The 27,050-nt window shown below is 38.5% G+C and overlaps 2 protein-coding genes across 2 annotated transcripts; both read right to left on the bottom strand.

Annotated features, from left to right (window-relative positions):
- Window positions 1-6,167: 6,167 nt before the first annotated feature.
- c2h11orf24 (chromosome 2 C11orf24 homolog) lies at window positions 6,168-13,665 on the bottom strand. Its single transcript, XM_028044408.1, has 4 exons — window positions 13,591-13,665; window positions 13,307-13,450; window positions 10,468-10,588; window positions 6,168-10,340 (listed from the first exon to the last, which is right to left on the bottom strand). Exons 1-4 carry the CDS (start codon window positions 13,663-13,665, stop codon window positions 9,412-9,414), a joined length of 1,269 nt encoding a protein of 422 aa, XP_027900209.1. The 3' UTR covers window positions 6,168-9,411.
- A 6,889-nt stretch (window positions 13,666-20,554) lies between these two features.
- On the bottom strand, window positions 20,555-24,667 carry tmem170a (transmembrane protein 170A). The gene is made up of 3 exons (XM_028029906.1): window positions 24,448-24,667; window positions 23,035-23,205; window positions 20,555-22,763 (listed from the first exon to the last, which is right to left on the bottom strand). The coding sequence occupies exons 1-3, from the start codon at window positions 24,548-24,550 to the stop codon at window positions 22,633-22,635; spliced, it is 405 nt and encodes a 134-aa protein (XP_027885707.1). The 5' UTR covers window positions 24,551-24,667; the 3' UTR covers window positions 20,555-22,632.
- Between the last annotated feature and the right edge of the window lie 2,383 nt (window positions 24,668-27,050).

Below are 27,050 nucleotides of genomic sequence, written 5' to 3'. Positions count from 1 at the left end.
GCGGATACGGTTTTTTTTACAAGTTTCACTTACGTGTTACTGGTGTCTGTTATGAACCCTGCATAGCTTTCAGAATTCAGTCAGATTTTAATATTAGAAAAATAATAATTTTTTGACTTTAGATGAAATACGGGCTATGTCAACCCAAGATTGTTTGCGAACCAAGACAAAATTTTATTTGGAGGCCCACTTCTGTTTAATGCCATGGATTCTTAAAACTGTGCAATTTAATTATTTCAGAGTTTACCAGTTATTCAACAATAAAATAACCATATCACTGAATACGTTTAGCCTGAGTCTGACTGTTATGGATGCTTAATTCTGTGTCCTTCCACTCTGTCTTCTTTCTGCTTATGCACACTGCTGCATCATGATAATAACCATAACATGTAAGGCTGGCAACAGCCACCCAAAGATAAAACTAATAGCAACAGCTTAATACCCCTTAGCGAGGGTACAAAGCAAGGAATAGATGAAAGCAGAATGTGCGCTCCATTCCTTGCTTTGCTCCATGTCATCCTTGAGGTGTGCTGAGTGGAACCCAGTGCTGGACAGTGACTGACTCCTTGTATTAACTGTATCTCTGTCCCAAAATGAGTTTGTACTGTACACTTCATCATTGCAGTGTACAATACAAACTACACTGCACCTAAGGTTTAATGACAAATACAAGATCTTGGGGTTACGCAGACTAAAATATAATAATTCAGTAAATAGTTGAAAAGTCATACAACTATTGTTGAAAAATATTGAGTTATTTCTCTGACTTGTAGAGCTAATCATTAAAGACTTGGTGGAGCAGGTGCAGGGGGAAGGCGCTTCGCCCATGTACGGAGGGAGACCTCCGTCCTCAACGCAGCCATCATGAGTTCGAGTCCTGGCCCAATGACCCTTACCACCTGTCTATCTCCTCTCTCACAACCACTTTCCAGTCTGACATCTGTCGAATAAAGGCAGCTAGAGCCAACAAAACCTTTTTTTAAAAAAAAAAAAGAAGAATTGGTGGAGCCAGGAAAGTCTTGGCCATGTTTATTTGGTTATATATGATCCCAGCAAAGATACAGGTAGCAGAAATGAACCATGATAATAATCCAATAATATGGGTTATTATTGGATCTGATAACTAATTATTACCACTGGCTTACTATTCATTACTAATCATCAAATCAGTAGCACATATAGTTTGGCACATGCAGTTCCTGTTTTAGAGTTTGAACCCAGTAAGTATTTAGCTTATAGTTTAGTTCAACTCACAAAAACATAATCACAAAGCACTTCACTAGAAAAAATAGACACAATTTTGTTGAGAAATCAAATAAATTCAATCATATAGACAGATTCAAAACAGATATTATACAATGCAGTCAAATTCAGTTCATAAATCCAATCAAGAAGATTGTTATTTAAGGATACTGTGCATCTATTGCATTGATGCACAGTAATCCCTCCTCTTCACAATGCATAGGGTGACAGTGGAGAGGAATATTCCTTTGCCACACCAAGAAACCAGAAGCAAGAACTAAACAGGATGAACAGCTTTCTCTCATCACTGATTGGTGGTTTGACAGGAAAGAACACACACAAAAAACACAGAAACACTCCTTTATTGAGTTTATGCACAAAACAGACCGGTCTCGACATAGAACAGGGCCAAGTGTATTATGTCTAAAAAGCAGTGAAGAATACATTATTGTCAACTTTGTTGCAAGCAATAGTTAGCTGAGTCAGTGAGCTGATTATTTACCAAATCCCACAGCTTCTCCAAGTAAGGCAAAGCAATGCATATCTTTCAAGTAACATGCAATGTAAATATTGTGTATCTATTCATTTTACTATCTAGTGAACATAGCACAAAACACCCTGTTTGTGTGTTTGTGTGTTAAAACATTGCCTATCGTTGTGTGGACTTACTCTTGACAAAAAAAACAACATTGACATTTTGACATGTCCACACAATGCAAAAGCAAAGTTTTTAGGTTGGGGGTTAGGTTTAGGACGAAGGTGTGAATTGAGTTTAGGTTAAGGTTAGGTATATACTCAAGGTTTTTAGGTTTAGGGAAAAGGTAATGGTTAGGCTATAGTATGAAATATAATGAAAGTCAATGCAAGTCCACACACGTATGGTGAGACGGGGGTGTGTTTGAGTCTGTATGTGAGGGTGTGCATGTGTGTGTCTGTTTCTGGAGATGTAACCATGTTGGAGAAGGAAGAAAACAGTTTATTCATCTATCATCTTATCATCCAAATCCATTGGACCGCTGCTTGACACCACATCTGCATCACATACTAATAAAATTTCCATTCCAACAGCAAAGAAAATCATGAGTGTAAAATATGGCAGTTTGAAAGAAAGTGATTATATGGAACAACAACTCTGGGTCCATCCATTCGTCCATCCGTCCATCCATCCGTCCGTCCGTCCATCCGTCCGTCCGTCCGTCCACTTTTTACTGTGGAGAACACTTCACACAGGCAACCACACATTAAACAAATATGGGATTCCTGTTACTGTATGGTAACAGGAATCCCATACACTAACTGTAATAGTGCAGTTACTATTACTGTTGCCTTTCCACAGCAGGTCCCGCATTCCGGCCTGATCTTTCTGCATGGAGTTTGCATGTTCTCCATTTGCGTGCTTTGGTTCTCCCCGGTTTCCTCCCATAGTCAAAAAACATAACTGTGAGTTTAATTAGTCTGCCTAGTTGTTACAGGGCATGAATTTATGTGCATGATTGTGTCTCCTTTTGTCCCAGACAGACAGAAGGGACAAACTCTCCCCATGACTCTGTGAGGATAAGCAGGTACAGACTATGGATAGTGCTTCTATGATTAAGATAGACATGTAGTGTTGCCTCTGATGAAAACAAACTTTTAAAATCACAGATCTCTGTCCTCACACACACCTACAGCTAAGCCAGTTATTTCTTTTCTCCTTTTTAAAGGCATTTCTTTTCTTCTCCAATTGGCCTCCACTTTAAAGGCCCTGTAAACTCAAAGCACATGTTTTCCCCTTCTGATTCTCTCTGTACGTGAAGAGAGCCAGGCAGCTGTTCCTCACCACAATCCAACACAGAGCAGGTATTATTGTTTTTGTTACAACACTAGCTGTGAGTGTAATTTACTTAACTCGAGAAAAGCTTTTGTCCTGTGGTTTTTATTTGATAAATTATTCCCATATGAAACAATCTGTGCAAAACGAGAACATACTGCAGTATATGGAGAATTTCATGATTACCAGATTACTAGTTTGGGTTTTGTTTCTCAGTTCTGCATTTTTTCAGTTTAAGTAAAGTCTCCAGAATATTTCAGATTTCACTTATCGGCTTGTCTGAAAAGTGTCCTATGTTGACCAGTTCTATTGTTCATGAATAGGTTAAGAGTGAAGCTGGGCTAGCAGTGAACCAACGGGGCAGGGGAACGACTTGTTAATAGTGCATCAAATCAACATTAAGGACCTAGAAGGGATCCAACGATTTGTACTGCAGCTGATGGTGTATAGTTAACCTGAAGAAGCCTGATGCAGCCATTCTACTCCTCCAGTTTCCACCCTTCCAGCCTCAGCCTGTTTCTGGAATGCTGCTATGAAACATGTTTTCTTTCAGCAGTCGCCACAGCCACTGGCCTTGCTTTGATCTCTACAAATATCAAACCCGTCTCTGCGTTGGTCTGCGTTCCTCAGTCTGTCCAAGTCCAGGCTCAGGAGTAATATAGCTGTGTGGGAGAAATACCTTCATCCATGATTAACAAGGAACAGGTGGGTCTTCCAGATGTTTTCACGCACAGAGAATCATTTCTGAGAAGAACTCAGTTTGAACATTTCAAAGTCCAGATTTTAAATTTCACAGGTGGAATATTTATTCCAGTTTGTGTCTTCATAAATATTGAAAAAATGTCTTTGCTTTGATCTCTTTGTCTGACATCAGAATGTGTCAGAAAAACAGTGCAATTTTAGTGTCAAAGATCATCTGAATAAAAACAAAAAGCTGTTTTCAAATGAGGATTTTTATTTACTAAGTGAAAAACAAAAACAGCCCAACATGAAAACGCAACTACCCTTAATCCACATAACTAGTTGTTCCTAATAAGGGGAAGTTTGGCTCTTTTGGCTCCCAAACAGCTCTTATTTTATCAACTTAAGTACAGCCTTGTACTTAAACATGATTTTACAAATATCAATGCCTTATATTTACATAATTTATGTATTCTGTCATGCCTATGATATGATGCATATGTTCATCATATGTCTCTGATGAACTAGTGACCTGTCCAGGGTCCAGGGTGACCCCGCCTCTCACCTGTTGATTGCTGGAGATAGGCAGCAGCACTCCTCCCAAGCCCACTAGGGATAAGTATGTTAGATGATGGATCAAATGATAATCAAACTAAGAAACAGAAACAAACTGGATTACTGTTTGGTTAATACAATTTACCAAACTGGATAATAGGTGTCAGTGTAGAACACCTATACTTAGTGTCCTCAGTGTCATTCAAATAAATGTAATGCTTAATTTGGACAGGTTGAGTCAGTTCCTTTTCTTAGTATTTTTAAGAAGACAAGTTGCTCTTAGAGTCCATTCTGTAACTCTGGGAGGCCGGCAACTCTTGCTCCATGTTTTCTCCATTTGTGCATAATGGTTCTCACTATAGGTTTCCAAAGTTCAAAAGCCTTTAAAATGATGTTGTAACCTTCTCTGAATAATAGATGTTACTGACTTTATTCTTATCTGTTCTTACATTTCTTTAGATTGAAGTATGATGTGTTGTTTTTCTTTTAGATCTTTGAATGCACATCATGTAGACAGGTTATACTGTATATGTAATTTTTGTCTCGACAAGTTTGGAAGTAATTCATTAAATTCAAAACTACCTCATCTCAAAAAGAAATGAAATATTGTATTCATTATTAAAGAATTTTCAGAGTTGTGGACGTTGATGCAGAGGGCAGAAAGTATAGCAGTCAGAGGTCTCTTACTGAGGACTGTTGCTCAAAGGGGTTGTGGGTGGGGTATTCTTGGTTGACAACAAAGCTTAAGATTTCTCCCACCTCCAATTTAGTGGATAGCTTTAGTAACTGGTCCTGAGACTCAAGATGAAGCAGACAGAAGTTCCTGAGATGTTAGATAACTAAGACATATGGGAAGGATGCCTCAGAAAAAATACATAATCTAACTGACTAACTATCCATCTATCTATGTGTGTCTCTTTAAGTGTTAGCCCCTTATCCACTGTTCATCAGTTTTCAGTTATGTTCAATGCACCATCAGCAGGAAGACCCTTAACCTTAAGAGGATGTCAAGCTAAATTCATTCCAGAAGAGCCACCACACAGACAAATGCTAAACATGGGCTACAAACATGGCTTTCCCCGTGTCAAACCACTCCTGACCCAGAGACAATGTCAGAGGTGTTTTACCTAGGCTGAAAAGAAAAAGAAACCAGACTAGGGGTCTTCAGCCCCAGGTGTCCTGCAACCTTCACATATGTCTCTGCTTAAACACACACGAGTCAAATATTGACTCTTGTGTGTCTGGAGAACTTGACTGAATGCTGAGGAGGTAATTCAGGCTTTTGATTCAGTACTGAGTAACTAATCACAATGTCAGATTTCTTTTTTTTTTAAATATGTAATCAGAGAAACAAAAAATTATAAATTACTATATTCAAATCATGGTATTTTAAAGACTATAATAAAAAACAGTTTAGACTCTATATTCACTTGGGTTCAAAATGACAAAACAGATGGAAAATAATATTAGAACCATGAAGCCCTAATACAAGCAAGAAGTCTCACTTTAACATTATTAATATTGTGTTTATGACTGTGTTTGGTGCAGTTTTGGTTGAACCATGCCTGGTTTTCTCTCAGTGAAGTAACTCAACTTGTACAGAATAGCCAGAAATCATCCTCAAGTAAGAGTAGCGTTGCTTTAAAATGACATTTCTCAAGTAAAAGTAAAAAAAATAGTAAAACTATTCCTAGAAGTATATTTTTCCAAAACATTACTTAAGGTGAGTGCCATTAAGATTCATGGTCTTTGTTTACAACAACACACAACAGAAAACACTGTCATGTCAGGATGGAGCAGCTGCTGACCAACCAGGACATGGACGTCCATCTAGACTGACAGGCATTCATCAGTAATAATGACCTAGTCAAACAACATAAAGATTTCTATTAAGTTCTTTATTATTCATTTTCTACAAAGTAAAAATATATCTGAAAAGTGCATCAGTACAATATTTGCTTGGCACATAGCAGGTGACATCATTCCTCATTTCTCGACATCAGTTTTTGCAAACACAGATCAATCCAACACACAACTGTTTCCAACCGACATCAGAAACATAAACATCACTTTATTACAATCCTACTGACATGACAAACACACTGATCTGAAACCTTGAACACAGACTGGCACGACAGATAACTCAGTCTTAAATATGGCTAATGGAGGTTCTCTGCTTCCATGAACAATTTACTGAGAAAACAGTTTTTCGTGCAAAAAACCCGGAAATTATTCAACTCAAAGGCATCTCACATGCACAACAAAAATATTCTGTCACACCAATAACATTCCAGGGTGTGAGCTGTGAGCACCGCTCAAATGTTACATTGGTCACAAACTCATTATGGCTTTAAATTTCCCTTGGCTTTATCAGAAAACAATGTGCTTTAAGCAACTATTTGGCAAACGTTTCTAAAAATCACTCTAAACCATACATACTGCCTTTTTTGGTCATGAAAAAAATATATCAAACAGAATTTGGCACCAGAAAAAGAAGATGCAAAAGTGCTGCATTGTGGATTCTTGATAAGAAAACAATATCTCCAGACAACTAATAGATGTATTAAAAAAGTCAACATTATTGGAAGCACACTCAGTTAAAGAGAAAATAAAAAGGAACAAAAAACAACAATTTCCAAAAATGATAAGGTGTTTTCAAAATCTTTACAACCATGGACCTCTAAACACACACACACACTAATTACAATTAGGTACCTCCAAGACCATGTAAATCTGAACCGTAGTAAGGAACAGAATGAGGTCATTAACACGTATCATATGGAAGAATGAAGATTAAGTACATTCAAAAGCTTCCAGTGAAGTCAAACTCAAAATAAACACAGTTGTGAAGGAACGCATCATCTACTTCAATTAAGTTTAATGGAATTTTACAAAATTTAACAAACATTTTGGAGCTTTGTTTCAAAAAAACTCCTGTGCTTTCATAGACAATTAAACCAGAATGAGATATGTAATCATCTAACAGGTCAAGTAAGACTTAAGGAGACTTTAAGACAAGCTGAAATGTAAAAATTACATGAGGCCAGCAGACGAAACTATGATCCGCTGGCTGAGAAAAGGTTGTAGGAGTGACTTTAACGCCTCCACTGGTCTGCTCCCCCAAACTTCATCTGCCAGGTCCAAACAGCTCCAGGCTTCTACCTGGGACGTACTCTGGGCCTCAAACCATACAGATGGTTCTCACACATTCAGTCATTTCATGCAGATCTAGATTTAAAACAAAACAAACTGTGTCCTTTGATAACAGTTGCATTCTTCCCAGTGAGCGCCTTGCTGGAACTCTGAGTCAGTGGGTCAGCGGGCTGGAACTGAAAATGTTTGTTTCAATCTGTGATGCTGAACCTCTTCAGTGCAGTTAGTCAGATCAACAAGCCACCTCTGCTACAGGCAACATGCACACAAGAAATGACTAAATTAATATGTGTGAAAAAGAGTGTAGAAAACCAAACTGAAAATGTAAGGGGTATGGAAGGAATGATTTGTCCGAGTCCTGGTATGGACACTGAGCTTCATCATGTAGAATACATGAACAGAAGCTTTCAATGTCGTACCAGCCCTGCTTCCCTTTCTATCAGAATATAATGTGTGGAAAACTATGTGAACCAACCCATAAAACATCTGTAGTATTATATGATTTGTTCATAGTTCGTGATATAGTGATCTTCTTGATGTATCAACTTGTTCTGAGAAGAGATTCTGATTTACAATGAAACTTTTTGAAGAGTTATTCTGCTGAGAGGTTATGAGTTATTAAAACTGTCCTGCACTCAAACACCTCCAGACTTTTACAGAGTGAATGTTTGATCTTCTGCTTGTCAACATGATCAGTTATGGTGGTGAGAAGCTCCGGCTCAGTTCGCCCCGTAGCCTGCTGGCAGCTGCATGCATGCAAAATGCATCATGGCGTTCCATGTGGCTCCCTTCAGCTGACCTTCTGTCAATACTTGGTACTAACTGGAGGGTAAGTTTCCTAACAGCAGTTTATAGCAGATAATCTACTGCTAGAGTAAAATTTGTCATTTGTAATTAGTAATTAAAGTTAGTTTCCTAACAAAAATAGCCCGACTGAAAACAACCAAAGTTGTACAAAATGCCAAAGGGGAAAACTGTCCAGAGCTCTTTGTGGTCATGCCACATCAAATACAACAAAATGGACCATGTTAGTATATCCAGCCAGTCACTTTAATACAATTAAGAAATCTAAACACTTTCAAATTCAGGTAAATATTGTATAATGACAATATGATAATACAGACTGATGTTATAAATATCAGTCTTCATTACAACTGACCACATGCTTCCACTTTTATAATCATTTATTAAAAATGGGAAAGTTGTATGATGGTTCATAAAAAAATAAATCTAATGAATTGGTCTAAATTTCTTTAAAATGGAGATTGTTTGATACTGTAGGAATGCTTTGGTTTTAGATTAGCTGTTAGCTTCAGCCTCTGGGAAAAAAATGATATCTGTACTAAAAGGACACCAAGTTTTCTCCTGAAGATAGGATATTACTACTTATAACCTCTCAACAGAATCCTATAAAAAATAAATGCTACTAGATTTAGGTGTTTTTAAAGAGAAACTGTTATCAGTATTAAAGCAGGAGCATTTCAGATGTTATATTTATAGACACATTCAAGTCAATTTTCAGTTTGAAAAGAAATGATGGTTTATGAAATGTTAGAAAATTCATTCAAGACAGCATTTAACAATTGGCTGCCATGCTGGAAAGAGCTGATAGTTTTTTCCCCACATATTTCAGTTCAGTCTGAAAAGGTATTAGAAATATTATGGTCAAAATGATCATACTGATCAACAGAAATGTGATGTGGACAGGATGAATATCGTGTGCCTTCAGCACTGACAGCTGATCTACACATGAACTCATTAAGGCTGCTCTTCATCCTCAAAGTTCAGGCTCGAGTGTTAGAAACAAAACGCTACACAAGCCAAAGGAAAACATGAAGAAAAGAATAAAATAGTCCAGGTTGTTTTCCCATCTGTTCCATTTGCTACTTTATTCCAACTTCTTCAACAAACAGCAGCCACTGTGGTCATATTGTGCAAGATCAAGGTCCAGAACCACGTGTCTTCCTGCATCACACTCCAGAGTCGCTGTACATGCCATTGATCAGGTAGTCGACTTGGGTGTAATCCTTCCTCCTGTAGCTCTCATATGCCTGCGTGACAAACACCGCCACCGTGACCAGGAAGAAGAGCAGGCCAAACAACAGGACAGCTAGTAAAGAAGCTGTGTCCACCAGCTGCTGGGTCAGAGCTGCTCCAGCCACTTCCACCACCGGAACCCTTGTTGCAGAAGCAGCGGACTTACTGCGGCCGCCAGAAGTAGTGGTTCTGCTAGGAGGCATGGCTGTGGCTTCTGTGCTTAAAGATGTGGGTGAAAGAGTTGATTTCCTGGTAGTTAACTTCTGTGTGGGTACCACAGAGGGTGATGATGAACTTTTCTTGCCTGTGGGCAAAATGGTGATCATAGCATTCGTATTTGGAGGGTTTTCAACTGTTTTTGATGTTGTAGGTGCCTTGGTAGGCAGAGATGTTAACGTAGGAGTTGCAGACGACGTTTTGGTGGGTGGTAGAGTTGAAGTTTGAGTTGCAAACGACGTTTTGGTGGGTGGTAGAGTTGAAGTTTGAGTTGCAGACGGTGGTTTGGTGGACATAGGTGTTGTCGTAGATAGTACTTTTTTTGCTAGTGTTTTGGTGGACAGAGGTGTCGTTGGGGCTTCAGAAGTTGTTTTAGTCGATTGTAAAACAGTCTGAGAAGTCCCAACAGGCTCTGCAGGTGATGATGGAAGGGGGTTCTTAGCTAAACCATTACCTACAGACTGAGCATGTATAGCAGTCGTGGGTGAAGAGATGGATGACAACTGCTGAGATTGGTCTACGGTTGTTTCATTGAAGAGGATTTTAGTCAATGTATTATTTGTTTTGCCCTTTTCCACAGTATCCACTGCAACACTGGAGTTTGGGAAGCCTTCAGCTGTTCCATTCTTGCTCGTCATTTTATTACCTTGGAAACAAAGAAAAAGACTGTATACAATCTGCTAGGAGGGAATACCAGCAGCTCACCTGACAGCTCCTGCATCCTGTGGTGCAGTTGGAGTCTGCTGCATTGAACTGGACTTGATGATGCTTACCTGACTCAGACGCAACTAGCGCTGTGAGGCAGATGTTGGAGAGGAGCAGCAGGATGCAAAGGAAGTGAACACCCACCCATGGCCTGAGCTGGAGCATCAAGGAACAAAGGTTCATGGTCGGCTAGAGGAGTGAGCCCAGACAGACACACACATAAAAGATGTTCATTAACTTGACTAGAATAGCTTCAAAGTGACGTTAGCATCTCATCTCTCTTTCTCAAGTTAAAAGCTGTTGTTTTGTTAGATTTTGTAATTTATATAGACTGCTAACTTATGGACCGCCCACTTTAATAGCTTCAACGAAGAACCCAGTCAGTGTGAGGTGTGATGTCACCGTATGATGATTTTTATCATTCGATGTCTGTGTGTGGGGTTTTCTGTGAGAACAACTGTTTGGGGTCAGGGGAGTTGACTGGTTGGCCATCTATTTTTGGCCAAAATAGATGGCCAATTTAGCCATCTATTTTGGCTATTGTGTCCTGATAATCAGGTGGTCCTCCTGACTTAGTAATTTTTATGTAAATGACTAATTTTGTTAATAATCACCTTTGGCACTAAATACTAATTGATAGCCAAATCCAAACCTAGTGTTGTAAATATATAAAAGATCTGTTTCCCCGGTGCTGCTGTGATCTTTAGCATCTCGGTCACCAACGTCTGCATCAGGTATGAGCATCGACTCCAAGAAGAATCCATCCAACAGGATGAATATTAAACTGTTATGAGATAAAAGGGTGAATTCATAGCACTTGCAATAAATTAGCCAACACTATACTGTGCACACTGATGTTGTAATAAAGATATGTTTGCTATACATTGTGCAGCCAAGGAAGCAACTTGTGTTATTTTTACGAATCGTTTACAAAACACAAAGTCTGTTTTCAAGTGACCTAGTTTCTAATAACGTCTGGGAGTACTGAACCAATATCTGCTAACAGTTCTATATGATGTTAGCAGCAGATGTACCACGAAGCAGGCTCACCAAAGCCAACAATGGAGACTGTGAATGGTACTTATCTTGGTAAGTACAGGAAGACGTTTCTAAGATCAGAAAAAAAGTCAGTCATGAAGCAAGTTAATCAATATATAAATTAAAATGTTTAGCAATATCAGTGTAAGTTGATTTGATAGTGATCACAGTGTATTCAGTAGAAAAAAAGCAATGACGTGACATCAATTGAGAAAAAAAAACTAACATGTTAACTTAATATGTTGATTTGATCAGAAAAACTTAAGATTTGATGAACAACTTTTAAGATTTCACAACGACGTTCACAGTGAAGGAGACAGGAGGTACTAGGGGTGTCTCAGTTTGAAGAAATATATCAGAATAATGTTGACACTGCAAAAAATATTTGGAATACCATATTTGTTGGCTATTATACTGGAAGTGTTAGGAATGGGCACTTTGCATGCCAATAGATATTTTGGCTCAGTAAATATTTCCATCTGACCCAGATGACAGCACTTCAGATGCTAAAAGTTGCAGAGTATTGGAGACATCGGAATGTCAACGCAGAAGAGAAGTGTGAGAAAATGTGCATTTCTTCCAAATGATGTCACATCATCTCTGGAATTATTTGTCAACCAACATCATGCAATTCTGGTCTTAATTGAGGGCTTTTCCCTGATGAGTGTCTGAACCACTGACTCATCTCAGCTCCTGTTCTCGGTTCAATGACTTCTGTCTGGAGTATGTGATTTTAGCGATGGTGGATAAATGTGTTTATCTGTATGGAAGAACACCCAGGGGAAGCTACAGGTCCCGAGTCCAAAGGCTGGAGAGGGAACAGCAGGGCAAGTACAGCATGTCACTAATGTCTCTCCAGCCTCTTTAAGCCTCCAACAGGATTTCTATCTTCTTCCAGCTATGGATGAGCAATGATTACAATGATGGTAATGATTACAAAGGTAAAATATCCTAGGATTAGTAATACTGTTTTAAGAATGAAATTACAATTAAAATCATACTAGTATTACTACTACTATTATAATTAACAACCACAACAATAATAACAGACGACTGTAAATGCTGATAAGCATATTTTGCTGCTGGCTTCCCCATTAATGAATGACCTTCATCCTCAAACAACACTTTTTGTATATATTTAACAAAGCCATGATAATATTGATAAATGTGATCAATTGGCACACAATAATCACGACAATTTTCATATGCCTTTTTAACTTTGGAACAGACTCCTGGTCCCCAAAAGAAGGCTCCCGGCAACACTATGCAGCCACCACCATGTTTCACTCAGTGCCAATAAAATGTATTCACCCCTTTGAATGTTTAACCACTTTTGTTGCTTTTATAAATCCATCATGATCAACAAAATTTGGTGAAAATGTTTAATGGGTAAACATTAAACATTTCCCTAACATGCACATGACACTGTACATGTTGGGCATCAGACAACTGAAACTTTGTTACAGTAGCCAAATAAAAACTATAGTAATCATCCCAGAGAGTCCACTGACTTCAGAATCACTGTAACAGACTGGGAAATGACAGGAGAGGCAGTTCTCTGTGACAGAGGAAGACCGAAGCTCAGCTGTAATCTTCTGCTTCAGTGAGGCTGTACAGTAGAGGCAGTCTGCCCCAGCCTAACAAAGCGACCTGCCCTCACGGCAAACTAACAGTGTGGGAGCCTCCCTGTCCACGCGGGCAGCCAACGCGGATACTAAACTCTCTTTTTATTTTGAATACGGGATAGAACTATAAAACAGCAACTCACAGGACTGGACCTCAGCTAACATCCTCACTGTTAGTTAGCTCATGCTAACGACACCGTTTAAAAGAATATTATCTAGAATTCAAATAAATTCAGACACTTACCAGCGAGGGCATAAAGTTGGTTTCCAGAAGACAAAACCTCCCATAAGCTTCAGCTAACAACAGGGAGCAGGAAACACCTGGTGTCTCGTCAAATTCCGTCACTCTTGCTTTCTGGGAACCAAATACTGCAGGAATGTCTAGCGACTGCCCGTACAAAGAAGACAAAAAAACAAAAACAAACTTTAAGTGTTGAAATGTGACAGAGGTGTGTCTGGGAGCAAAAGGGGCGCAACAATATGTAAATTAAGTGATACGGGGAAGAAAAATGGTCATAATCAACTCACAAACACTGACTGGACAGAGCCCACTGGTCTCTTCTTCGTTACTTTTGTTCCGGGGTGCTCAGTCAACTGCTGCATTCTACTGCCCTCTGCTGTTTGTGTAATAATCAAGCAAATAAATAAATAAATTCACATCCCCTAGAACTGGGAAACTGGATCATGCAGAGGCCCTATTAATTCTCATTTGATTTGATTATGTTCTAATTTTGCTTTTGATTTTTCTGTAAAGCACTTTGTGGCCAAAATCTTGAAAAATGCTATATAAATGCAGTCTTACTAACTAACTAACTAACTAACTAACTAACTAACTAACTAACTAACTAACTAACTAACTAACTAAACGGAGATCATCAGCCAAATTTATAAATAGGCCAGGAGAAAAATAAATATACTAAGCATGTTAAACTTGAGCATACTTGAAGCCAGACTAATCATCAGTATACTTGTAGTATGTTATTTTGGAACAACTATTTTTAAGTGTATTTTAATCGAAATTTTAATAGTAATTAAATTGTAGAAAATGACAATTTAAAGTGTACCAAATGTACTATCATACTTTTTTGGAACAACTAAAGTTATAATTTGTTTAGCTTAAGTATATGACTTTTTATGTCATATAAACATGCTTGATTAGTATATCTTAAGTGTACTATTTTGTGATCAAATTGCATTTAAAATAAATTTAGAATGCTTCTAAGTATATAAGCATTACATGTTTTATATATTAGTAGTGTGATCACAATACACTCCAATTACACTTTTGGTTTACTATAATTGCTAATGAAGTACACTTTTCAGTTACTTAATGTCTTTTATTCTTCTTCTTAGCCATAGTACATTACATGCTTCATACACACTACAGTACTGCAAACACATCAGGCTACCAGAACACAGAAGGACCAATTACAACACACTTTCCAGGTGAAAAAACTTACATTGTGCTTTCAATATATTCACATTTTTATGTGAGAAGTAGAAAAAGAGACAGCAATATCATAGAATCAGTTGATGTTGGCATTAACTATGAAGTTATTTTAAGTTTGTAGGGAGACAAACTACCTTCATCATGGGTGGATCAAGGTTTCCATCCATGATCTGAACACGCTGATCCCTGCAGGGTGGGGAGGGGGGCTGGTGGTGCTCGTCTCCAGCAGTCAGGAAAAAAGAAAGCACAGATTCTCTACATTCTAAGGTCTTATGCCTCAGGACATAAAAATCATCAGTCAAAAATATTAACCTCATTTAACTTGTGTACAAAAACTCAAAAGATTCTACATTGCTATTAATTAGCAAATGAACTCAAAGACATATGGAAAAACTGAGTGTAAAAAATTATGTAAATCTTTGCTGCTTCTATAAAAGACAAAGCAGATAGATGCTGCTAACCGAACTCATTGGATTAACCCTCCTGTTATGTTGCGTGTCAAATTGATCCATTTTAAAGTTTCAAAATCTAAAAAGATTGTTAAAAGTATTTTTTATGTTTCTTCCCCTTTCCTCTTTACCTCACTAGTAAACTGTGAGAAGGCAGGTGTTGTGAAGACTTGATGGGGACCTTTTCTATTCCCATGGGCAAACCAGGTCCTGGTTGAGTGGACACAGCAGAGGAGGGGTAAACATATAAGTATCCTCTGTATTAAAGTCCTAAAACACACTGTATTCTATAGTTGTTTTCAGACTTTCAGTAAGTGACTAGCAGAAATAAAAAGGTGATAGCCTTGGATGTGCTGGGATGTTTGATAATGACAGTGAAATACAGAAGGATATGTATGAAGTGTGAGCAGCCATCGGCATACAGGTCAATTCTACATTTGGTGATTCTGATTATGAAACAATTTATGAAAACACTAGAAGAGCAAAGTCCCAGGAACAGCTGAGTCACTGCAAAGAACCTTCAAGGTCCCAGGCCTCTGGTAGAGGACCTGAGCTTCAGATGAAGAGCCACCAACCACGTCAAGAGGAACGACAGCTGTCATCACTTCCATGTTTGCAACCTACAACCTACTGCTGCTGTTAACAAGCTGGTAATTCACTGACTGGAATCAGTACAGCTAACATGTATGTTTTCTGAGTAAGATGTATATATGTATATATATATATATATATATATATATATATAGATAGATAGATAGATAGATAGATAGATAGATAGATAGATAGATAGATAGATAGATAGATAGATAGATATAATATGTATAGAATAGCCTATATATATAATTATTATTTATTTTTTTATTTTATTGTATTTTTTTGTAACCAATTAGACTTAAATACCTTCATGGAGGCATTTTCAATCATGAGTCAGCTGGGTTATTTGGACAAAAGGAAAAGTCGTCTATTCGTCTTTTTAGAGAGAGAGAGAGAGAGAGAGAGAGAGAGAGAGAGCAGAGAGAGAGAGAGAGAAATTAAATGCTTGGAGATTATTTAGAAGGCCCCGACTGGCTCCCTGCCTGCCCGAATGTACTCTCTCCTCTCGGCCATTTATTTCAGACTGGATGGAGAGATACCATTTTAGATTTTAACCTAACAATAAAACTACTTAAAACGACAGATTAATTAATTAATTATCATTGTGTTTTTTTTGTTTTTGTTTTATTTACTAATTCATTATCATTGTGAAAATCCATCATTTGAAGACGTCCACTATTCCTGCCTTGGTACAGAGGCGACATGAAGTGGTTTGATTAGTTGTTGCGCTCCTGCAGCTTGCGGACTGAAATGGGGACACGTCAGTCAGACCAGCCTCCGTTCTGAAGGTGACACAGCCAATTACATACCATCGTTGTAGTGCTGGGGGGAGGAGGAGGGGAGGAGGGGGGAGGAGAGGATGTCCTGCACGTACGCAGACACGCGCGCGCCCACACCCACTTCATCGCACGAGCAGATAAAGTGAAAGGCAGCAGACTTACGGGAGTCAGAATCTGTCACTTGTAGCTGCAGACTGCCTGGTAAGAGCTGTCCCTCCTGTCTCTGTGACCACAAGCGTCCTCTACGCCTCATCATGTCGCTGCCCGCCGTCTCCAGGCTGTTCAGGACTGCTCTAAGGAGCAGAGTCATTCCTGCGGCCAATGTGGCGACCAAACCTGCCAAAGTAAAACTCTCTGCTGGGGTAAGTTTAGAGCCGCGGCACCTGCAGTCTCCATGGGGCCCACACCCCACATCTCTTCCTTCCGCAGGCCGTTGTTAATCTTTGGCATATAGCTTGATTTAAAAGGTGTCTGGGTCATGTGAATGTAGGCTCAGGGGCTTTACTTTAACTGCGCCAAACTTCTCAATTCTTTATTTTTCCCTCTCAGAATTCCTTTTAGCTAAGCTTATATATAGGCCCATTACTGGATTGTTATCTTTGTTCCCGGGAGAAAGACTCGTTGTGTCCCGACTAAATGTTTATCTATATTTAGCCGTTTTGTTTAAAAAAGTGCGTCATTATCTCGCCATTGTTCCGCCCAAATCCATCACGTACACTATCAAATAAATAGCACGCGCCACTGAGTGTGGCGGCTACACTTCAGAATGTCCACTAAACTGCGGAACTTTCACGTTCTGTAAGGAGTCTGTAAATCTAGCAGTAATGTTCTAGCGGAACCGGCCTACCTAACAGGTGGTAACAACGATCTTGATCCCGGACATGTAGCTCTGACCGGCTAGGTTGAAGAGTTATGACCGCTTGTTTTCAACTGCTGCGTGATTAAAAATTCACAGCCTTAACTATTCCTCCCCAGGAGTGAACTTTCAACGACGAATCTCATCTTTATACAGTAATAAAGTTAACAGTTGAGTTGTGCCAGCTTTCAGATGGAGAGCAGAAACTTCTGTTGCAAAATGATATGATCTCATATTCTGTTGTTTTAATGTATTATTGCATATAGTTAGTGTGTGCTACAGCCTCAGAATACTCCTGGGATTTGTTCTTCCAGTCTTTCCAGTTTCCTTCCATCTTGTTGATTTGTATGACTTGAAACAATATTGATAATAAAACAACAGTATGACTGTGTCTCCCCATCCAGGAGCAAGCAATAGGGATGTCAGCCTTTTTCGCCGTCATCCTGGTTCCCTCTTTCTGGATAATGGCTCACCTGGAAGACTACAAAAAGAAGGAATAGGGGAACTGAAAGATGTAGGAGGATGGAGTTCCAGTCAATTTTTCTCCAGCATCTGATGAAACCAGATGATGGTCTTCTTTGTACCCGTTCCAAAATTTGAGTGGTGATAACATTCACCAGTGCTCCAACCAAAAAACATACACATTTAACCACAAGCATTGTTCCGTTCTTGTTGCTGATGGTGATGTAGATGGATTAGATTGTTATAGTGTGCCTTATGATAAATAAAAAATAATCACCAGAGGTTCCCAGAGTCCAGAGTAGTTATTCTTGAAGTGTTTATTTGGATGAGAGCAACCTCACACAGAGACGCTGAAACACTGACTCTTGCATATTTGAAATTATGTTCAAATTTAACAGATTTGTGTGATTTAGTTGGAAGTAAGCAGCTTAGTACAGCTCCTATTTTTTAACGATGGAAAGTGTGGATGTGATAGGCTAACAAACAAAAAAAAAAAATCAAAAACACAATTTTCTTTTATCAAAATAGTCCACATTTAGGCCTCTCCATGTCTGTTCCACACTGCTATATGCTGACTGCACAGCACAGGATCAACTTTCAAATTTAAAATGTAAAAAGTCACTTGATCCTTTAAACCTTAGAAATAAAACACTGATATTTGCCTCGACTGCAGCCCATTCATACACACCCACAACATGGTGTACTGATTAACCAATAACTGATAAAGTTTCAGGATTTCTTCTTGGATCTGTAGGCAAAAAAGTTACTGTAAAAATCCATGTTTACATTTCCTGGATAAAAATAAGAAAGGAGAATATTTAAGATGTTTGCTATCTGTGTTATTAGCCTGTTGGTAAAATCCCGTTCCACATAAAGCACTCTGTGGTTCAGTAAACCTGGACCTCTTGACTGAGTTATGTAATTTCAGTACATGAAACCTGTTCATCTGAAGGGAATAAATAACTGCACAAACTTCACTTAATGAAACATAAACTACATGGCCCACAGAGAAGGAAGGGAATACATGTTGACACTACTTCCTGGTTCTGCGTCAGTCAGTTATAGTTTCAGAATGGACCTTGTTCCAATAAAGTTGTAATTATTAACTAATGTGAAAAAAAACCATTCTCACTGAACTTTGGCAATTAAGCACTGATCTCAGCATTGCATTATTTTTTTGTTCCAAGAATTGTAGTAAATATTTTAATTACTGCTGAATATAATGATGAATTATTTCATTTCAAAAGAATGAATGGAAAAAACTCTATTAGCCTTTCTTCATTATGGCTACTGTTACCGAATCAGTCCTGCGGGTGGCAGCAGAGGCCTGCTGATTGTACATGTATTTGACCACAACTGTTTATGAGTCTTGGCACTTTTGCTCTTTTCTGGATGCAGAAGCTAGATTAAGGGTGTGCAACCAAATTGATGCTCCTTAATTTTTTGTTTTACATTTTCATTATTATATGAAAATACATAATTTTGATGTTATACATGTCATTTTTTGTTGGTCTCAGTTATTCTGGACATTCAAATCCTAAGTGGTTAAATAAAAGGCAACTCAATAATTGAGCAAGTCCAGCTGCTCTTTTTAAATAATATATTTTTTTAAATATTTAATATTAAACATGTAAAATGTTTTAAAATCTTTCCCTTTTTATGTTCTTATTCTTTTATGTCAACAACTGGCCGCCAGGTTGTGCTTCACTTGTTTGCATGATATCCTATAAACAGGTGATGTTTAAAGGTAAAAAAAACAACCATAAAATTACTAGCTAAGTTTTGCTCCAAGAATCTGCTTAACCCATCATCTCTCTGTTGTAGAATCATTTATTTATGTAAGTATATTTTCTACCCTACATTGGTGATGAGAAATTACCATTACTAATCAATCTTTAAATGACCCCCATCATTAAATGTAAGGACCATGATAGTTTTTTTTTTCTTTTTCCAATAAAGAAAATCTGAAGTCGGGAACCTTTATATGTATTAAGCTCCCTTTATTATAATACTGCAAAATAGAATCTAACGCAATCAATTCCCTTTGCACGTGAACTCATCAGTAATCAGTCCAGTAAATAAGTCAGATGTTTGGCACAGGCCTGTGGTAAGACTGGAGGAGAGCTGCAGGGATCCACAACTTAGGAAGGAGAAACTGCTGACATGGCAATTATTTGTTCACAAATTCAGTCTTAAAGGAAAAGTGGACAGAAGGAAGAAATCCATCAAAACACATTTTTACAGGTCACCAAAGGTCACATGGGGAAACCTGTGGAAGAAGCTGCTCTCATCAGATCTAAATCAAACATTCTGGTCTAGAAGTGAAACAAGGGTCACAGGTCGTGTAGCCAAGTTCATATCTAGCACTGCATCAGAAAACATGTAGGAAAATTATTGGTCATGGTGACAAATTATTTTTATTTAAAGCTTAGATTTCCTGGAAAAACTACTAATTTTGAAAAAGGGACACATATTTAGAAATCTGTGACTGAGCTGAGGTGTTCTCAGCAGGATGACTGCTTTTAGATTTCTGAACTACATGTGAACCATATTTACAGAGCTTTCAATAACCTTACCATAAAATAACAAGCATCTGGGATCTAAAGATTTAAGACTGAGTGCTAAGTCTATTTCACCTTCTGAGGCGTGCCATAAAATTCCCTCAAAGTCTAGAAGCCGTTTGAAAGGAAGGGAACCTGTTGGGTTGGTATCACAGCAGCAGCTTTCAGTACATCTGGGAAACGCAGCTGCAGTGGAGCTGCTTCAGGCAGCTACCACTGGACCAACTGGATGAGTGGCAGAAATTGTGACAGCATTTCAATCTGTGCAGCTCTGCAGTGAGACGAGTTTGCAGTTGCCATTATTTGGTTATTATGAAGTATTCTAATAAGCAGAATACATATTTGTATAAAAATGTCCCAAAACAAGCATTTATTCATCAATACAGAGACAACAGCAAATGAGAAAAATATTTTTAACAAAAGCAGATTTCTTTAAGTTACAATAACAACAACAACAAAAAATTGCAAATACTTATTTTCTGTAACAAATTACATAAAATACATTTGTTCAATTGTTAACTCATGTACCTTGATTCACAATTATCAAAAAGCAACATAACATCAATAACACACATGGGGCAGATTTAATAAGCTCTGAAAGGCAAAAGATATTTCTACCAAGCAAAAATATACACAGAAAAATAGAATCTGCAGAAAAATAGAGCCATTTAGATCTTTGTCAGAAAACCTAAAAATGTACAATTAATTTAAACCATTTAGAAAAAGGTTCATTGAAAATCACCAAATATATCAAATACTTGCTTAGTAAAAGAAATATTAAAAATAAAACTAATCACACTCCCAGACCTTCCAACACTAACTGACCTCCTGAAACCGGGCAATACGTGGCAGTCTGCAAAAATCCCCTTATTTCTGTCTGAATGGAACAGCAGGGAGAAAACACTCCAACATACGGAGAAATATTAGCAGACATGAATAAGAACAGAATGGAGAGCAGTGTGTGTGTGTGTGTGTGACGTCACACCCGGAGCTGCTGGTTCTCCACTCTGGAAGACAACCAAGGCCTTACGACTGGTTATACATGGACTCATGGAAGAAAGAGCAAATATGTGTATTAATACCACAGACGCATCTTTAGCCTGCATGCAGAGTGGTTTGTTCAGATTCAGATCCGTAGTCTTACGGATCTGTGAGACGGTGAGAGAGAGCAGGACTTTGAGCAGATAAAAGGAAGGCTGAACAGAGAGCAGATCAGCTGCTACTTTGCTTTGAGCTGTGATGGAACATGCTGGATTTGGCAACGTAATGTCTACTTGATTATGTTGACTGCTCTATGACTAATGTTAAAGATGTTAGGATTTTGTCTGAAATAACATTAAATCCCTAAATGACAGCAACTGTTCTCACACAACTCGGCCTCCGTTATAATCACAGGACATAATTTTCAACCTTATTCTCTATACTGTTATGTCATAGTTCGCCTAGAGAAATATGAATTAGGTAAAAGAAAGTATCCGCAGGTCAAAGCTGTACAAAGTAATCAAGATTAAAAATCTGTCACAAAACTCTGTTAAGTGTTATTTCTAAACTTCAGCTTCTAACAGGAACCAGAATAATCAGTTGATGTCAGTTCTGCTTACATCCAGCAGAGGTTACCATGGTAATAAGCCCAGTTAAAAGGTGAACCAGCTTGGTAGTGCTGAAACATTTTGAACTGAACCTAAACATTGTTTGATAAGCCAACAATCATGCCTCATAGTCCAAACCTCTGGTCACATCTGTCAGGTTACTGATGGACAACTTCAGGATCTAGGGTTAAAGGTCATCTAAACCACTGGAGTCTGTTTATTGTTCAAGCTTGTCTTGCATAGCAAACCCGGAGGCTTCAGTGTGCAACCTGCTGCTCACTGAAGCTTCAGAGAGACGCCTTCAGATGCCAAACAAACAGGAACCAGAAAACACAAAATAAGGCCTCAAGAAATAAAGCAAGTCTTTGATCTGACCACCACATTTTGGTTTAACAGTGAAGCAGCCTGTCAGTCAGATTCATGTTTTACCTGCAATGTCTCACACACACACAGAAACACACACACACACCCTGAGGAAAGAAAAGTGTCATACTACTGCAAAGCCGTAACCCCTCACATCCTGCATAGAGAACGTAAACATTTGTTCGACACCCCCCTGCAGTTTTCCTTTCACTTTGGAATAACGCAATCACTGATGCTGATACACACAGCACTGTGTTATGATCAATAATCCACACTAATGACAAAACGTAACATGGTGCATACTCAAGCTCACACACTTGTACCTTTGACGGTTCAGAAAAGTCTGGCCTGTTGAGATTACAACAAAATGACATCATAGCCTAAAAGCTGGATTTGTTTGGTCCAACTCTGTCCCACTTCCAGCTCAGCTCCGGTTGGGAACCAGCAGCAGGACAGACTCGGCTCTGCTAAAGGGTGGCGAGGATCCTGAGGAAAGAGATGAGGACGACGCAGAATGACTGTCCTACTCCAAAAACAAACGCTTCAAAGGACATCATGGTCTTCCCCGCTGCCTTGTACACCCCAGCTATGGCTGCACCTGAGGGACACAAACAGGTTCATGACTTTATGTAGACCTGCCAACATGAAAATGTGAAACAGAAGATGATGGTGTGAATGAATGTATTGCAGGAATTTCTAAATAATGAGTTTATGTTCTGAAAAACAGACAAGATAAGAATCTACTTGTTTCAGTGAAAATGTATATAAGTTAAAGATTTCTCCTACTTCTTTTATCCAGACAAAATTAGATAATCTTGACTAAAACATCATAAGAGAAGTGCAAACACACACTGAGGTGGAAGGCTTACTGGTGAGAACCCCTCCACAAACTGGTCCCAGAATGCCCATGAGGAGGATGGCGATGGGCGTGAACCGGGCGATCTTATGCTGCCGCAGAGAGGCCAGGGAGATCAGGGCTGCAGGCAGGTGGAAGATGATGGAGGACACGGCGGCCCACAGGAACACACCATACCACATCTCTGCCGGAGCAAGCAAGCACCATTCAATCTGTGGGACATGGCTCACACAATGCTGGCTTTCTGGTGAGACTTTCTTCTGCTTGGAACAGTAAGTGCTTGGAACTATAGCAACAATCCATGGATACATTTTTAAAAAGTGCAGGTACATCAAGAATGAATATATATTATGAGCAAAATTGGTGTTTGGTTATGTTTCCTGGCAATAAGCCGTATATCTGCAGAGACCTGTCTATTTTCCCTCAAATGCTACTTTTGTAAGAACACTGCCTTCCTCACTGTGATAGTTCTCCCACTGCTGTGATCCAACATAAACAGGTATAGAAATTAGCTTGTGAGAGCAAATGTTAACTTTCTAATGTGTTTATTATGTTACAGTTGAACTAAATACTATTAGCAAGTTGATTTTATCATTGTTACAAACTGAAGCTAGCATTGCTACTTACTGATTTGTTTCACTGTGTTTCCCATCTAAAACTATTAAGAACAGATCAACTTATTAGTTCAACAGAATCTTGGTTTTTGGCACCATTTACATACAAATAGTTGCAGATTAAATTACTGGACTGTCTCTACTGCTGGTGAGCAGCTCTACGTGTTTCGTTGGAATATCTTCCTCTGTCAGGTTATCTGTACTAATATGATTTAGAATATGTTGCAGCTCTGCTCTTGTTGCATGTAAAGGGGCTAATTTTTATCAGGCTAAGTTCAGATTTGGCCGCTGTAGAAACTAAACATCCATAGTGAAAGAAAACATGAAATATAGGTTCCACATGAAAGTTTTACAACATATTTGACCTCCACTAAAATGACTTTGGAAAACTGTTACGAACATGATATATATATATTCTTATTATGGTAAAAGTTGTGAAATAATCTAGATTTGAGGGTAAATAGAGTTTACTCAGGTAACAGCCATGAAAACGTATCAACCTTTCAGTTTAAATAGCTCGTGGGAACCTTTAATTACTGCAGGATTCGGGCGCACGAGCGGCTTCTGTACAGCTGACAGAAAATCAACACAAGTTTACTGGAAATAAAAAGTTAGCTAGCATCACCATCCACACTAATGGCGCTAGCGTCCATGAAGCAACATTTAGTCATCAACTCTTTAACACTTGCTTGATAAAGTACTTAACGTATCTTAAAGCCGGCTGTTTTCTTGATGAAATCGGGGACTTTTGCGCCCTGGCACGTAAACACAGCCAGGGCGGCTAGCTGGCTAGCTAGCACACATTAGCTCACCTGAGAAGTCGCTGAGAGATGTGTCGTTGCCATTTGTCCTCGGTACTAAATTCCAGCTGAATATCTGCTTGGCAAAGCCTATGTCACTGTACCTATTTTGCATATTTTACATGGGTATCAATACATATGTGAATATGGCGAAAAGACGTTATAACCCGCAACTTAGAGTAAATTGTGACGCAACAGCAGCGCTCCAAGCACCGCCCCCTGTTTTTCAAAACAAGAGCTCAACCTCCAATTAAAATATCATTCACTTTCCTCTGAGCAGTTTATGACAAACAGTTCTAGGAGCTTGAACAGAAAACAGATAGAGGTCTTGTGACAAATTATGTCCACCTGAGAAAATTTTCAAATTCAAATGTACTTCAATGTGTGTGGAAGAAAGGTCTCCAGTAGCAGACAATATTGAAACAAATTTGAAGAGGCCTTTGTCTAAAGACTGTTACTGTATGACATGCTAACAGCTAACATCTGGTCAGCAGAGACAATATTCCGCAGTAACATCTCCTGCATTACACCAAACTCTTCTAATCCAGTACATTTGCTTTTGCTGGTCCCTTCTATATTTCCATCAGGCTGTAGAAAAATGCCTCAGAGAGATGTTGGAGTTGGGAATATGATCCTTGTCCTGTGTGATGGGTGGAAGACATGATTTGAACTTCCTCCTCTCTCTGCTCCATGAAGCCTCCTTTTCAGCTCATCTGAGATCTGGGGTTGTAGTTTAGATATTTGACAGACATCTATTTTTATATATTATATATTTAGAAAATCACTCAGCAGCAATCAAATTTGCATTAATGTATAGAATTAAAAATGTCTGAACTAACAATTTTGTGTTTGTAGATGGTGATGGCTGAACAGGACAGAACTGTCCTCTAACACAGAGGTTGTTTTCACCATCACTTCAGATATTTTCCCCTTGAAATAAACATCAAGTTTTATTCATCAGTGTTTTAACAAATACTATGTTATGATGCTCAGGAAAGATATACACATCTTTGACATATAAAGTGAAATATCCTCCCCCTATTTGAGATGTTTAATTCATGTAATGTAGAAAATATGTCAAACTAGTGATTAACTGAAGAAAAAAACCAACAAAAATACAGACTCATTTATAATCATTGATTTGAAGAGTAGCTGAATTAAAATGTGCTGTTCAGTAGTCACCTTCAGACATAACATGCTTTGTTTAGTCATATTGATATCTGAGCAGTCAAGTTCTGTCTTAAGCTGAGCCAGGTTTCACTGGAGGTTTCCTCCCGTTAAAGGACGTTTTTCCTCTCCACTGTCGCCACATGTATTCTCGGTAAGAGGGATTGTTGAAAAGTCAACGACACAAAATAAGCTATTTTCTGCTGTCACTACATGCTCCTCCAGAACGGAACACTGCAACCCAATGACTCCATGCTCTGCTGGAAACATTAATTTCAAAAATAAACTGAGCTTAATGTATTTTGATAACTAGGATTATTTGGGATGTATGCAAGATTGAGCTAAAATTATTATTTTTGGTAATGTTTCTCAAGACAACAATTGTTTTAAATTGGCCCTGCATTAATAAACTCAACTGAACTGATTGTATACAAAATAGACCATAATGTATTTGCAAATTTATTAAGAGGGAATGCAAAGGAAAAATAAAACCCATCTGTAGGGGGCAGCACCAGCCACGCTGTGACCCTGTCAGGACCAATAGTGATCAGTGGATGGGCCAGAAATATCAATCAGTTCAAGAGCAGAGGAAGCAGAAAGAAAGTGGATGTAGAAATGTCTGGATTTAAGTTTTTTTTCAGGTATCGGGTTGATAAAAATACTTTTGGCCAAACTCAAGAATAACAGACCGGGATTGGTATGGGCTTGTTTTACAAAGTAGTTCAAAGAACAAAAACATTTCCTTAACACTGCTAAATCCAAAAAGTTACTGAGGAGCCAAATAAAGTTCTGCAGGATTCTTCAGAACGGCGTTCTGATTTGTTCATGTTTTTGGTTGAGGCATTTCATGTTTGGGCAATTACTCCATCTGGTTTTGGATGCTGTGAAGCTAAAGAATTTTTTAACAGTGATGCGCAATCATGGCAATATATACAGTTTTTTGATTTTACAACTGGGAGCAGCTGATTAGAATCACAATAGTTCAAATACCTGAACTATGAGCCCAAATCCCAGATGAGTTGAAAAGGAGGCTTCATGGAGCAGAGAGAGGAAGAAGTTCAAACCATCTCTTGCATCCATCACACAGGACAAGGATCATATCCCCAACTCCAACATGTCTCTGCCTGGCTTCACAACAATACAGCCTGATATAGAGAGGAGCAGCAAAAGCAAACGAGCTGGATTAGCAGAGCTTGATGTTATCCAGGCTCTGCTGGAATATTTTGGAATATTGTCTCTGCTGACTAGATGTTAACATGTCATACAGTAAGTGTTTAGTCAGAGGCCGCTTCAAATTAGTTGCATGACAGACAGCTATCAGATCCTTCTTACTCACACCATCAGAACTCTGAAGATACCCGAGTGAAAACTTTTGTCTTCACAACAAATAAAATATTTTTAAACTGAATTGGGAGAATGAGGTTTTCTCACACTATCTGGATCATAGA

Source organism: Xiphophorus couchianus, chromosome 2, assembly GCF_001444195.1.
Source record: "Xiphophorus couchianus chromosome 2, X_couchianus-1.0, whole genome shotgun sequence".
NCBI classification, from domain to species: Eukaryota; Metazoa; Chordata; class Actinopteri; order Cyprinodontiformes; family Poeciliidae; genus Xiphophorus; species Xiphophorus couchianus.
Note: the sequence above shows the minus strand (reverse complement) of the source record. Positions and strands in the feature narration are given on the sequence as shown.

What these genes read in the sequence shown, in the direction of transcription:
- c2h11orf24 (XM_028044408.1), bottom strand. Translation starts at nt 13,665, where the DNA reads ATGCAGCAGTTGACTGAGCACCCCGGAACAAAAGTAACGAAGAAGAGA. An exon ending in GCTCTGTCCAGTCAGTGTTT is followed by an intron (nt 13,451 to 13,590) that starts GTGAGTTGATTA and finishes TTGTACGGGCAG; the next exon opens with TCGCTAGACATTCCTGCAGT. An exon ending in CCAACTTTATGCCCTCGCTG is followed by an intron (nt 10,589 to 13,306) that starts GTAAGTGTCTGA and finishes TCACTCCTCTAG; the next exon opens with CCGACCATGAACCTTTGTTC.
- tmem170a (XM_028029906.1), bottom strand. Translation starts at nt 24,550, where the DNA reads ATGCAAAATAGGTACAGTGACATAGGCTTTGCCAAGCAGATATTCAGC. An exon ending in ATCTCTCAGCGACTTCTCAG is followed by an intron (nt 23,206 to 24,447) that starts GTGAGCTAATGT and finishes TTGCTCCGGCAG; the next exon opens with AGATGTGGTATGGTGTGTTC. An exon ending in TTGTGGAGGGGTTCTCACCA is followed by an intron (nt 22,764 to 23,034) that starts GTAAGCCTTCCA and finishes TGTGTCCCTCAG; the next exon opens with GTGCAGCCATAGCTGGGGTG.